We start from the raw sequence: 14,539 nt of genomic DNA, 5'->3' as shown, positions 1-14,539 counted from the left end.
TAGGGCTGCAACTAACGGTTATTTTCATAATCGAGTAATTGGATGATTTTTTTTATTATTATTAATAGAGTAACCGGAAAGGGGGGATGTTGCCAAACTTTCAGTACCATTTTTTTTGTTTATTTAAAATAAACTGCACAAACTGAGTGTTACAAATATAAACACTCATATAAAACTTTACATTAACACACACACACTCACACACACACACACACATACTTTGTGATTTACTTTGATCGTACGCTTTAATTAAACATTACAGATCTTACTTGATCTCCCACTGTTTATCACCACGTCTACATTGTGAGTGAGGAGCAACACAGCCTGGTTACTAATAGATCACTTTTGTAATAATAAAGACAGAATGTACACTGCAAGAATGCAAATACAACATATAATGACCATAAACTGGAATTAAACTCAATCTTTTAAGCAACTCACATCAGTTTCCCCAACCCCTTGAACAGTGGAACATTTTGGATATAAACATGTTTGTGCTCGTGCATCACTGTCGTGCTTCCATGCAACACAAGCTCTGCTTTGCAAAGTTTACAGGTTACAATCTTCTTCACAGCATTTAATATTAAATGCTCTCCTGCTTAACACGTCTGTCTGATGGTGACTGAGGTCATGTTGGGTATAAAAGGTAACGTTTACAGTAAACAAGAAATTTATTGTTGTTGACTCTGGGTTTTCAGCTAAGGCTAGGGGCATCACGTTACATGTGTTAGACATCATGCTCCATCGACTGGGACATGGCTTATACTTCTGGTTAGTAAAAAAATTGTAGTGTTTCATTTGAGATGATACTACCGTTCTAAAATTCATACACTTTACTGTAGAGTACACAGTACAAAATGTAAGTATATATTAGGTTATTTGGGACACAACTTTAGTATTTACTCTCCTAAGCGTGTATGATAAATGTACCCCATGCATTGTATTTGTACCCCCGATTATTATTGATTTTTTTTATTAGTTGTTGAAGCTCTAGACTGATTTGTTCTGAACTATAGATAAGGAATGAATTGGTACATTAGCTAACAGGAGCACAATTACTATCTGATTTCACCCACAATCGAACTGGTTGAACTCTGACCCAATCATAATCTCTGGTAATGTCAAGAAATGCTGAAGGCAACTATTGCCTCTATAGACATTATTTTGATTATATGTTCCACTGATTTAAACAAACTATCACTTTCAATTTGCAGTAATGACTGAAAACACCCAAAACTGAGTTATGCCTCACCTTTCTCCTCGGTTACAGAAACACAGCAGTAAACTTGGTGTCTGGAGCAGAGCTCATGGAACTGGCATGGAATTCTGTCCCTCCTTAGAGACCCTTGTCTCATGCTGAGCTCTCTATGCTGCACTCAGTGCTGCAGTATTGTCTCTGCTTAGAATTTCCTTCCTTCCACTTCCTGCACACTCCACAGAGCTCTAATTACACTGTTGATCGGCTGTACCGTGCTCCAGCACCTTCAAGGGCTTGCCCTTCAGCCAAAACAGGCTGCCAGTTAATGATGGCAAAAAAAAAAGGGTACATAAATAGAATTAGACCACTATTATAAATCTGAATGCTTTTTGATGCAGTCTGCACCGACTTTAGTCTCCAGTTGTCAGATTTTGAGTGAAAATGATATTTTTAATATGTGTCATTATTTATAAGTTTACAATTACCTATTTCTGTGCACCTCTTCTGGGAAGAGGAAATGTCACAACAGAACAGTCTCAAAGTTTGCATATACCTCAGATAAAGTTTTGAGATTGAGGAAGCAGATTTATCTGGGCAGAAGGGAAGCAAAATAAACCATGCATTCACATTATGAAGTGTGAGTGTCACTGTGTGTTATTAAACAGGATAGCTGGAATTACTGTAAATGCTGCCTGAGATTACATAGAAGTCAGAAAAAAATGCATACATAAATATAAAGTCGATTATACAACAGTTTGTTCTGGTCCACTAATTTGATTGGCAGAGTGGCGTTCCAAGAGTGCTTATATTTAGTAGAACCGCATGGGGATGTTTCACTGTGTGTATCACTCCGCTTGTCTGTGTTGCTATGTAAAATTCCAGTTCCTAGTATGAAATGGTTACTACAGTAGTGTTAGCAAAATCATCGGTGGATAAGGCAAATTATATTTTCAGGAACATAACTTTTGCCATAAAATATCAAAGCTCTCAGATGAAGATGAATAGGAAGAAAGGACATCAACTCCATCAGAAACACCTTTAAAGGGAATGTACGAATCAATGTGAGCTAGCAAGCCAGAGTGCTATAAAGTGGCTTCTTCGGGCTCGATTTCCACTAGTGGAGCAAAAAATTGGCCATTTTGTGTCCGAATTGTCAGTTACTTGCTATTAATGTCTTTGTTATAGAACTCCTCTGAAAACAAAATCACACATAAAATTGTGTGGTTATACTGAATGTTGGCATGGCTGTGATTCACAGCTGATATGTACTATAAGTGAATTCTTACTCATGCAATATTGCTTAAATATGAAGGAGAAAAAAGGAAGATCACCATACTTTATCCCACTGATAAATGTACACTTGCTCCACTCTTAAACGTGTGCTCTGTGCAGGGCCTGCCCATCCATTAGGCCGTATTGGTGACTGCTTAGGACTCCTGTGTGGCATCTTTTTTTCTCTCCTCAGTGTGTTATATTATATATTAAATTACATTGTTTTTCCTCACATATTTTAGGATGCAGAAATGACTATAAAAATAATAATAAAAATAATGTGTTAGGTATCTTAATCTTAATAATGCATTGAGTGACTGAATATATCACATAAATGAGCTCAAGTTAACTAGACACAGACATTCAGATTGGCATTTGTGGCTGTTTGTGAACATCGACATCATCAACATGTTAAATAACTGCTACCATTTTTGTTCCAAACTATCTCTATGAAAGCTTGCTAGCTAGAAAAAGCATAAAGCAGTCAGTGGGGTAAATATAGTGAGCATAGTGTGTAAAATTAGTGTGTCTTTTCTGTGAAAAACTTACACTGAACAGTATGCACTGGTTCAGTGTATGTTTGTGTATTGGGAACCTATGTTCATGATCTTGCCTAGGGCCTCAAAACCCATTGACCAGCCCTGGCTACTTGTATCCATCCATCCATCCATTTCATATACTGCTTATCCTACTTGGTCATGGGGAACCTGGAGCCTATCCCAGTGAGAACACAGGGAGAACAAGGGGAGAACACAGGGAGAACTCCACACACACAGGGCCACGGTGGAAACTGAACCTCCAACTCTGGAGGTGTGAGGTGAATGTGCTAACCGCTAAGCCACCATGCACCCTGGCTACTTGTAGTGATGAAAAAAATAGTGATTAGTTTTGGATTCACTGGAATGAAAGCGGAACTTTTTATTACAGTATTTCATTAAGGGGGTCAACGTTGTAAGCACTGTCACACAAACAAACTTGTCATCATGCAAAAATGGCAAGACCTAGACACTAAATAGTTCTAAAGTCTAGGTTGAGCTAGAAGCCTTAAAAAAAAGGCATTTGGCAACTGAAATAAAGTGTTGAATACCTGTTGTAATCTATGCTCTTATTGTTCAGAGTTTATTGATAATCTCACCACATCAGTATGCAGCCATATGCTAGTGATTAATTACAGATAATGTTTACCTGTCTTACTCACCACATCTGTACAGGCAGAACTATTGGGAACATTGTGTAGCCAAAGGTCTGCATTTTTTCCCTGTGAGTCTTGATCATTTATGTGAATTTTGTGAATATCCCCCAACCCCAAATTCTACACAAAACTAGTCAGTCTCTGCTTAATGGTTTTCCTGACTCAGTCCAAATGTGTTATTTTCTACAGAAAAAAAACCCCCAAAAAACAAACAACAACAACAACAAAAACACAAATTCCACTACTCAACAAACTCATCACCCTTAACTCTAATTAAACATAATGATGGTGTGTCCATATTGGTCTTTCTGCAAAATGCTTTCCTATTTTGTAAAGCAAAATTTTACATGTCTTTGTTTGCAGTATTCTGATTCAGTATTTTGCATTCATTTAAAACAATACAAATGTTCTAACATGTTTTGAAGCATGTGGGTCCGTGATGTGCTCTTTTACATTTCGTTTGAAATCGGGAGGCAAACACCTTGCTTTCATTTGTAGACACTGATCGATATCCTGATGCTCCTCAATCAGTGTACCTTTCACTTTCAGTACTCTTACTTTCCTGCTTTAAAAAAAATTGCTATGGTCTGAAACACATTTTTGAAATAAGAAGTATGCAAAGCTCCTTTAGCACAATCTATTGAAACCAAGCCACCATTATATCTTTCTGGAAAATTACTTTTATTCACTCATTAATTCCCGTTATTCCCAGGATAGGCTCTGGATCCGCCACAATGAGGATTAAGCAGAAGAGGAACGAATGAATCTGGAGAACTTTAACTTTCAAATTCAAATGCTAAGCAAGAACAATATCTTCTTGTCAGCTGTACTCAGTCTTTTCAAAGTATCTTGTCGCAAAATGAAGGCTTGACACACATACAGATGAGACACTATAGATCACAACATTTTTCCTTAATTTGTCCTCTAATTTGAGATTTTGTGATCTATAGTGTCTCCTTTGTGGTTGTCTAAAGCTTTCATTTTGTGATAAAATACAAAATGTAGATCGTTTTTTTCATTTTTGCAGTTTATAATGAGTGCAACTTAGATTAAGATATTGTTCTTGCTTAGCATTTGAATTTGAAAGTTAGAGCTCTTGTTAGATTTTAAGGAATCTCAGATTATGTCTTTCAGATCTTCCGTCATGCCTTTTCCTCTTTACACAATTGTCAATTGTTAGGCAGGCATGACGTTACAGAGGATCATAGACCAGAGTGCAGATTATCGACAGACAGATAATCACTCAATTATACTACAACGGTTTGGAATACACCGGACCAGGGAAGAAAGAAAAACACTTACCCTGGTCCGGAGTACTCTCATTTCTGACACCAAATTGTTAGATTTCAAGGAATCTCAGATTATGTCTTTCAGATCTTCTGTCATGCCTTCCAGACTTTTTACTTCTTAGAACTCTTAGTTCTGTGCTATGAACGAGAAAGTGTGATTTACCACAGAGCGTTCAGGCCTGGGGATTCTAAATGAATGCACTGACACATTGCTGTTCACAGAGACATCCCGTTTATTTCGTCTAGAACAGGAGTATTTATACACAATGATAACAGCATTGAGTAGTAGGCAGGTTTCTACCCGTGCAGGTGCTAGACAGATTTAGACAAAACACACAGCGCACTACGAAAATAAGTCTTTTCAAAAGACAGAAAATACATGTGTCAGCTATAATAAAAGATGGCAGTTGATCAGCTTATTCAAAGAAGTAATTAAATGAATACATTCCTCATAGGTATTTGATAGCACAGAGACACACAAACAGAAACTATAACCCAGTATTCCCCGTATCTAACGTATCTTAATAGCGGTTCATAATATAAGAGAGTACATGATATAAGAGAATTTCCTTTCCAGATTCATTCATTCCTCTTTCGCTTAATCTTCATTGTGGTGGATCCAGAGCCTATCCTAAGAATAGCAGGAGTGCGGCAGGGATTTTCTACAAGTCTACTGCAGAATTCTCCAGATCCATCCATCTTCTACTGCTTATCCTTCCTTGAGGGTCATGGGGAGCCTATCCCAGGGAGCATCGGGCACAAGGCGGGGTACACCCTGGACAGGGTGCCAATCCATCACAGGGCACAATCGCATACACATTCACACACCATGGACACTTTGGACATGCCAATCAGCCTACCATGCATGTCTTTGGACTTGGGGAGGAAACCGGAGTACCCGGAGGAAACCCCCGCAGCAAGAGAACATGGAAACTCCGCAAACTCCGGAGAACATGCAAACTCCGCACACACAGGGCCATGGCAGGAATCGAACCCCCGACTCTGGAGGTGTGAGGCGAACGTGCTAACCACTAAGCCACCATGCGCCCAGAATTCTCCAGATGCATAATTAAAATATTCCAGCAACTGAACAATGTCTAACTTTATGTTTGATCAGATAAAGATACTTATTTTGACCAAGGAGCATTTATTGAATACACTGAGTGAGCATGACATGTACCTGTGCTCTAACGATTAGTTTATACTGCCATTAGGTCATGTGAGATGTGCATTAAACTGGGTGTTATATGAGTGATGATGGTGTCAGCTCCCTGTAATAGCCTGACCTTGAGTAGCTGCAGTGTTTCTCTGCACAGAGGAATGCAGTATGAGCATGCTGAGTGTGTGTAAGGGTCACGTTCTCATCTACTGATGTGAAAAGAAATTACATTTACCAGTTCTTCTTGAAGGACAAAGAATACTTAAGAATAACATAGGTGTAACATATTTGGATACAGATAGGCAAGATAAGGGGACTGGACACATCTGTTCAAGTTCAGTGGAAAACTATTTACAAGTGTACACAGGTGAGGAACAGAGACCCATAAACACAGACAGTTGTCTCAGGTCAGTCAGTGGGCTTTTCCTGTTAACAAGTTCCTTGTGCTTCAATTCCACAAAGCTATAACCCCCAGCAGAAAACATATAGTACTTTATGTAAGAACTACAAAGCACCAAAATAATTTTCAACAATTTTTCCTGTAAAAATATACATTGTGTTGCATGCATAATACATAATGCCTTGGGCTCTCAGTAATGAACCAGGAGGCATATTTACAGTGTCAGCTTTTGAATCTCACACACACGTTTCCACATCCTCCTTCCTGGGTTGTATGACTGCTGACTCTCATTATCCACTCTGTGTTGATCCCCACTCTCAATTTCCAATGCACAACACAACCTATTTTTCCAGATACACTATAATCATGTTATTTCATTAAAATTTCATAATTTTTTAATATAATTTTAAATTAGAAAGCTAGTGCAACCTTCCACCTCCATTTGATGGAAATATGCACCACATGACCTTAGCATAATGGAGGATTGCAAAAAAAAAAAAATTATCACAACTGTTAGTCATCCTCTGATTGCACTGGCAAAGGTTTCACAAATTGAGCTAAATGCCAACTGGGATAAACCATGGAGGCTATGTCTTATTGATCTAGATCCAATAGAATCCACAGGACTGTATGAAAGACATTGCTCTGCACGATCAGTGACAAATCCTCTGAGAAATGAGAGACTGTTATCTAAACTTAGTCTGGAATCAATAAGGATTACAGTGGTGCTTGAAAGTTTATTATGGAACAGTGAATTCTGAATTATACTAGTAAATTCTAAAAGAAAATGTCAGGAAATCTGTTCATGAACTGAGTGTCAAGGGAAAGTGGGTCATGCAGCAAGACAACGACCATAAGCACACAAGTCATTCTACCAAAGAATGGTTGAAGAAGAATAAAGTTAATGTTTTGGAATGGCCAAGTAAAAGTCCTGACCTTAATTCAAAAGAAATGTTATGGAAAGACCTGAAGCAAGCAGTTCATGTGAGGAAACCCACCAACATCCCAGAGTTGAAGATGTTCTGTACTGAAGAATGGGCTAAAATTCCTCCAGTGTAATGTGCAGGACTGATCAACAATTACTGGAATTGTTTACTTACAATTATTGCTGCACAAGGGGGTCACACCAGATACTGAAAGCAAAGTGTTACTTACGCTATACGGACAAATGTGCATTGTATATATGTGTATGTGGGTAGACTGTTTTGTGTGTGTGTTTCAGATTCCATTTTATCCACAGCCTGTCAGTCTTCATCAAGGAAGGTGACGCTCTGGTTCACTCTGCCAATGAGCTCATTCCACCCTGTTTAAAAACCCATATTTCCTCTGTGATGGTAGCTTTTTGCTCACCTTGCGGTTTGCTGTTGCTTGTTGCCATTGTACATGCCCTGTTAGCTCTGTTTTGTGGTTATCCCTATTAGAGCCCGTGTATACTGTGTGTTTGAGAGTAGACTAAAACATTCTTTGTTTGTATTCTGGTTGTAAAGTGTCTAGCGGCATACTGTCCTGTCTCCTCAAGTTCAAGTTGTATGTGAGGCTGGAAAGGAGGGAGCAGGCAAGTAATTCACGTGACATACATTGTGCACCATGTAGGATGTCCAATTGTATTAAACACACTAGGTTTAGGAGAGAGTGCCACCCCTTGTACGTTTTGTTTAGCTGGTTAGTCTGAGTAGTTTAGTTAGTAAGTTTTTATGCTAAAGACTTTTCTTTTCTACATTGTCTTTTGATAGTTAGTTTAGCTGATAAAATCTAGTTAGCTGCATTTTTAAAATGTATTTATTTTCTTTGACATCTCTCATGCTCACCTTCCCACCTGGTTATTGTATTGTTATTGTATTGTTAATTGTTCCTTTGTAAATATTGGTTTCTTTCCACCTTTTCACCTCGTGCACTGTACACTTACAAAAATAAATATTTTCTCTTTGTCTAATTTTAGGACTTGGGTAAAAATATGATCATTTTTGAGGTCATATTTATGCAGAAATATAGAAAATTCTAAAGGATTCACAAACTTTCAGACACCACTTTAAATGACCCATCTGACCCTGGAAAAAAGTGTTTGTAATTTAACTCTCTGACATTTCCTTCTATTCAGTGATATCAACTGGTGAGTGAATTGCCCTTAGAGTATTAGAGCCTAACTTGGCTGATTGAAATGGGCTGCCCTAAGACTCACCTTAAAGTATTATTTATGCAAAATATCTGAAATTAAAATAACTAACAGGAACTGTTGCAGGTTCAGATGTAAATGAAATGGAAAGTTCAGAGAAGAATATATTAAGCCATTGTCTGACACTGAGCAATTTGCAGGCAAATACTGTAACAAGGAAATAAGGATGTTTTACTGAAGATAAGGGCTAATATCTATGCAATCAGTAATCTGCATGAGATTTTGCAACCATTACATATTATATGTTAATCTTGAGTTTTTATCAGCTATGTCATTTATCTATTTCATATCCACCTGAGACCCAAGGAAAATAAGTGTCATCTAAATTTTTTGTTTTGTTTGATTTTCTACCTATTTTGGGTTAAATAAAAAAACATGCTACAATTTAGACTTTTTAATTTTATTTTTATTTTTAATTTTAATTTCATAGCATGTCCACTGTAGTGGACCACAGGACCATTTTAGTTTGAAAAGACAGCCAAACTCGGCTGTAGTATATATATATATATATATATATATATATATATATATATATATATATATATATATATATATATATACACACACACGCACACACACATATATAATTGTAAGGTTTGGTAATAGTCTTGCTGTTATTAAATTACTGGTAAAATGATATTAATATTAACATTATTAATAAAAGTGTTCATAATATAAGAATTATTATATAATTTTTAAATTATCATTAGCAAAATCCAATTCTCTTAGAAACATGAAGCCAGTGGAACACACTTGGAGAGAAGAAACAACTGCCCTTTTCCATGTGCTCATGAGCTAAAAGACATCCATAATTGGCTAGTGTCACTCTGACTGACAGGGGGAGAGTAATGCTATCCATCCAGCAGTCCCTCCAGGATTTTGCAGAAATTAACACAAAATCAAGCAAACACCGCAGGAGCTTGCAATTTTTCAAAATTCCACAGATTTGGACCATGACCATTATGTGACATCATCACAACATGCACTCTACCAAAGCCCTCTTCAATTCACATACGTCAAACATGAGTACAGTTAAAAGGTCTCATTTACCAACAAACGTCACTGCGAAAGACCATGCAAATCAGTTTCGTGCAATTGCAATTTCTGCAATTCAAGTAGTTTTCCAAAAAAAAAAAAAAAAAAAAAGCACAAATTGTATTACACATTTTGAAAAAAGCCACAGCAAAATCAAGCATATTTGGCCGCAACAATAATAATAATAATAAAAAAACCTCCTGTTTTTTTTTTTTTTTTTTATTCTATATGGACTGATCCAGCTATTTCTTTCTATCAGATCAGTTGGTTGATTTATCTACAGGCCAAAAGTATTACAAATACTTCTTTTAGTTTAATAATTGTTTAAATTGGTATAAGAAAATTAAAAAAGTTAAAATAAAATGTATCTTACAAAGTTAGTGATCTTGAGTGGGCATTTTCTCTTCACGCATACACATTAATGACTTTGTATTCTCTTCTTTGCACTGTTCTTCAATTTGCAAAAATGTTAGAGGAAATTTTATTTCTATGACAGAAACATGTTCCAACCTCTGGTGTTTGAGTTATTACTAAACCTCTTGTGTTTCACATACACAAGGTGGCACTTTGTCTGAATGATATCTGATTCAACAGTGAAATCTATAAAGAGACTGATTCATGCACTGTGTTATATATGTTACTCAGAGAAAGTAAAAATATAAATGGGGAAATGAAAACTACAGAATAAAAAAGATTTTTAAAAAAAGGCTGATATTTTGATAATTTCTTTTTTTTTTTTAATGCACTACTAAACAGCCTTTGTTTCCAATATTTACATATTACTGTAAATTATCAATTATATCATATTGTGTACAGTTTTGGTGAGGTTTTCTTGAGGCACTGTAGCAATAGTACTTCGCTACATCTGAGACTGAAGCTGAAGCTGAATTATTTTTTTTAGGAAAGAAAAAAGGTTCTTCAGCCACACAAGATTGTTAGATCTCAGCTGCAACTCATTCTTGCAGTGAGTGAACATTGGACAAAAAAATCCTAGCAGGAAAAGAGAAAAACAGAATTTTACCACATAAATCCTAGCTTCTGTCAGTGGAATAGCATGGAATAAATGGAAAAACATATATATAAAAAACACTGATATTTAATAGCATCAATTCTGCAGAAATTTTATAATAATAATAATAATAATAATAATAATAATAACAGGAATGACAGAACAAAGACACCACAGTCACCTGCTTATTGTCTATTAGTTCACAAGACAGAGGTATATGAATTCAAAGGTCATAGTTTGCCTAGATAAACTGAAGTGAACAAAACAGCTAACCACATCCTCTTTACTGAATGGGATTTTCTGCAGGGCTAATTAGGATTCCAAGCCCCAAAGGTGCTCGAATCCTTTTTTAATATTTTTATTTGCATGTTGTCTGTTCACTGCTTTAGATGAAAAAACAGACAAGCAATTAGAGACAGAACAAACTGGCAAAAATTGCTTCTGTGATAGTAAAGATCAAGACAGGGACCTACCTCACAGACTGCTGTGGTTGGTACGTGATGTGTGTGTGAGCATAAAACTCTCTGTACACTGCTGGCTGCTGGATGACAGGGAGCGACGAGGGGACCGTTGGAAGCGGTTTCTCCTGTTGAAATAGCTCCCAGACGTCCAGGTTCTTTGCCTCTTACGAAGATACTCCTTGTAGTTCTTGGTCAGAAGAGTGTATAGGAAAGGATTGATGCAGCTGTTGCTATAGGTCAGGCAGGTGGTAAGATAGTTGATGTTGCGCCTGGCCTTGGTCGAAAGAACCATTTCTCGCTTGAACTGGCCCAGTAGCTGCCAGATCCAGAAGGGAAGGAAGCAGGCCCAAAAGAGAAGCACAATTGTAAAAATAAGATATAGCACTTTGTGGTTTGGCAGCTTCCGAGTCTGCTTAAAGTTCTCTGTCTGTGAGATCCAGTAAGCACGGGCAAGGCAGATGTAGAGGTAGCCGATTATGACCCCTGGTGCCACAATGCTGGTGCAAAAAAGAGATGTGATATAAATCTTGTAAGAAAGAGGACTTAATGTGGTCTGACACATTGCTTTGGAATTTTCTGTCTTTAGCTCTACATCAATGATCATGGGAAGGGTTAGAATCAGTGATGCTGTCCACACCAGAATCGCAATGGCCTTACGGTAGCTCTTAGAACGTTTGACTGTATCCAAAGGCTTAAGAACAGCAAAATAACGCTCTGTACTCATTACAGTCAGTGTGAAAATGCTTGCATGCATGGTGAGGAAGTCCATACTGATGAGAGTCCGGCATCCCACATCACCAAAGTACCAACCCTTTAAAAAGTGGGTGCACACCACAAAGGGAATAGTGAGCAAGTACAGGAGATCAGCCATTGCCAAGTTGACAATGTATATATACATAGAGGCAGCAGAGCGCATTGAATGGCACATGACCACCAGGGTGTAGATGTTTCCTGACACGCCAACAAGGCACATGAGGGATAGGATGGTGCCAATAGTGAAGGTTGCAGCCACATCTTCAGCAGATGATACCACTGGAGTCTCAGTTCCATTTGGCACTTTATCAACCATTACCACCAGTGACTCCACTGACACAGTGGTCATGTCTACATAACAACTAGATACATAGACACAGAGAGTGAAGAAGGAGATAAAAGTTGGAAAGTTGAAATATTCATTTTTCTGTTTAAAAATATCAAATGAACTTTAAATGTATCATTTGTTAAGCAGGACTGAAATCAACAGGTTTCTGTATTTCGATGGATTATTTTAAATACCTGAAACAGCAGGATACCTTTCTCTCCGGTCATAACAACAATAATAATAATCCTGCTCTAAAAGCACTGAACTAATTTACTCAGAATTATATCATTAGCTTGATGGAATATATGTGCCACACTCTTTGCCCTTTAATTAAAAAAACATGTCTTATCAGCCAGCACAGCACTAAAAGTTAAGACCCTATTTGTAGGAATGAAATCATTTTAATAAGATGATAATAGCTTACCTTGTTTAAATTCCACAGATTTTGCCTCCCAGCAGAGAGTATTTAAGCATTAAGCACTCAGAGACCATGTATGCTGCGAATCCTGTCACTCCATTTGACATATCTCCAGAATATTGGATTAAAGTTTACACACACTAGACACAAAAAACCTAGATGACTACAGTGGTGTTGTCATCATGGTATAAATCATAGTCTGAATGCCTACATTCAAATGAGTCATAGGCAGGTGCTTCATCTCTGTGGAAGAACTTCTGCTCTTCTTCATCACTTCACATACTTTCTCAGACGTCTTGATGGCAGATCTCACAAAGCATTATGAGGTTCAAAAGAAATAATAAACATGATGGAAATGGAAATAGGTTAAAAAAAAAAAAGGGCAAATTTATCTTGAGCATTCCAAGGGACGCGAATACTTTGAGCTACAGCTGGATTTCCACTGACAGTATGTGTGCCTGTGTGGAGTAGACAGAGAGAAGGCGGGAGATTGAGAGAGAGAGAGAGAGAGAGAGAGAGAGAGAGAGAGAGAAACATTCACATACTAACACAGAGTGGGAGGGGTTGGGGAATCAAATGTTGGAGGAGCAGAAGGAATGAAAAAACATGACAGGATCAGGGGGAAGAGGGCAAGAGCTATGAGCAGGTATTCTGGAAATGAATCTCCTTGCTATAATTGATTGACAGATTGACAGTCAGTATGTTACAGTATGTCCGCCCAAAATGTTCTAAATGTATGTACTCTTTTATTATAGGAAATTAAACTAAGCAGCGCTCATATATAGTACAGACTATTAATTTATTCATCTTCGATCACAATTCCTTTGGCCACCATTCTTAGACAGGGCACCAGTTCATCACAGGGTAACAGACAGAAAGGAGATTTTAGGATTGAACCATGGACTGTGGAGCTGGGAGGAGCCAATGCTACTTTCTGCACCACAGTGCCACCTTCCTGACCATCAGTTAAGAATAAATCAGTTAACATGCTTTTAATCTAATACTTGCACTAGATCTCCTCTGATTTTAGGAAACACAGACCTGTGTATGACATAACCTGACAGCAGTCAAGCATCAAGTACACAGTATGCTTGAGGATTTGTTCACAAAATGGTGTGTATTGTTTTGTTTGTCAAAATATCATGTTTAACTCTATCATTTCCTCCCTTTACATAAAGACCTCTAATGGAGTCTCTCCTCGGATAGTCCATGAGAAAGATATTACATACTGTTCAGTCCAAACATAGCAAAATGGTAGAGAAAGTTTCAGTAGAAGTAAGAAGTAAGAAAAAATCAGACAGAATAAGGTATTCTATCATTGATTTTTTTTTTATGTGGTGGTGATTACCAGCTGAAAAGTGCTGCTAAGAAATTATAACACAAATTGAACAATCTGATCAAAAAATAAATGTGAATGTTGGATTAATTTCTGAATAGTGCATTTATCAAAGTCTTAAAAGCAGTAAAGACATAGAGAGCCCATGTTGGCACACATGTAGATTACACTGAACCAAAATGTGAGATATTTCCTCAATAAGCTGACACTTATGACTTTACTGTGATGATGTCAATTCCACTGTGAGACCAAGCAAATTTTGATAGACTTATTAAAGATCATTTACATTATTATTTCCCTCACTCTCTATCTATCTTTATCTATCACACACAGACACTGTGACACATACACACTCCATTAATTTAAGATGACAAGCCAACTAAAGCTAACTATATTTGCAGAAAGGAAGAACTGATTTTGGAGTTAGAAACTTGAACCATGTATGTGAAGAAAACCAGCCTGTTCTTTTCAAAGATCACTTCTGAGTAGGACCTACACAGCCATCTAACATTCACC

The 14,539-nt window shown here is 37.3% G+C and overlaps 1 protein-coding gene across 1 annotated transcript in view; it reads right to left on the bottom strand.

The window, feature by feature from the left end:
- LOC128616941 (urotensin-2 receptor) overlaps positions 1-13,933 on the bottom strand; it is a 28,749-nt gene extending 14,816 nt beyond the window's left edge. Inside the window, exons 1-2 of the mRNA XM_053639841.1 lie at positions 12,694-13,933; positions 11,201-12,303 (exon numbers count right to left, since the gene is read on the bottom strand). Coding sequence (XP_053495816.1) covers positions 11,202-12,290 — 1,089 coding nt within the window. The 5' untranslated portion in view covers positions 12,291-12,303; positions 12,694-13,933 and the 3' untranslated portion in view covers position 11,201. The remainder of the gene's footprint in view (positions 1-11,200; positions 12,304-12,693) is intronic.
- Positions 13,934-14,539: the final 606 nt, after the last annotated feature.

Source organism: Ictalurus furcatus, chromosome 13 (assembly GCF_023375685.1).
Source record: "Ictalurus furcatus strain D&B chromosome 13, Billie_1.0, whole genome shotgun sequence".
Taxonomy (NCBI): Eukaryota; Metazoa; Chordata; class Actinopteri; order Siluriformes; family Ictaluridae; genus Ictalurus; species Ictalurus furcatus.
Note: the sequence above shows the minus strand (reverse complement) of the source record. Positions and strands in the feature narration are given on the sequence as shown.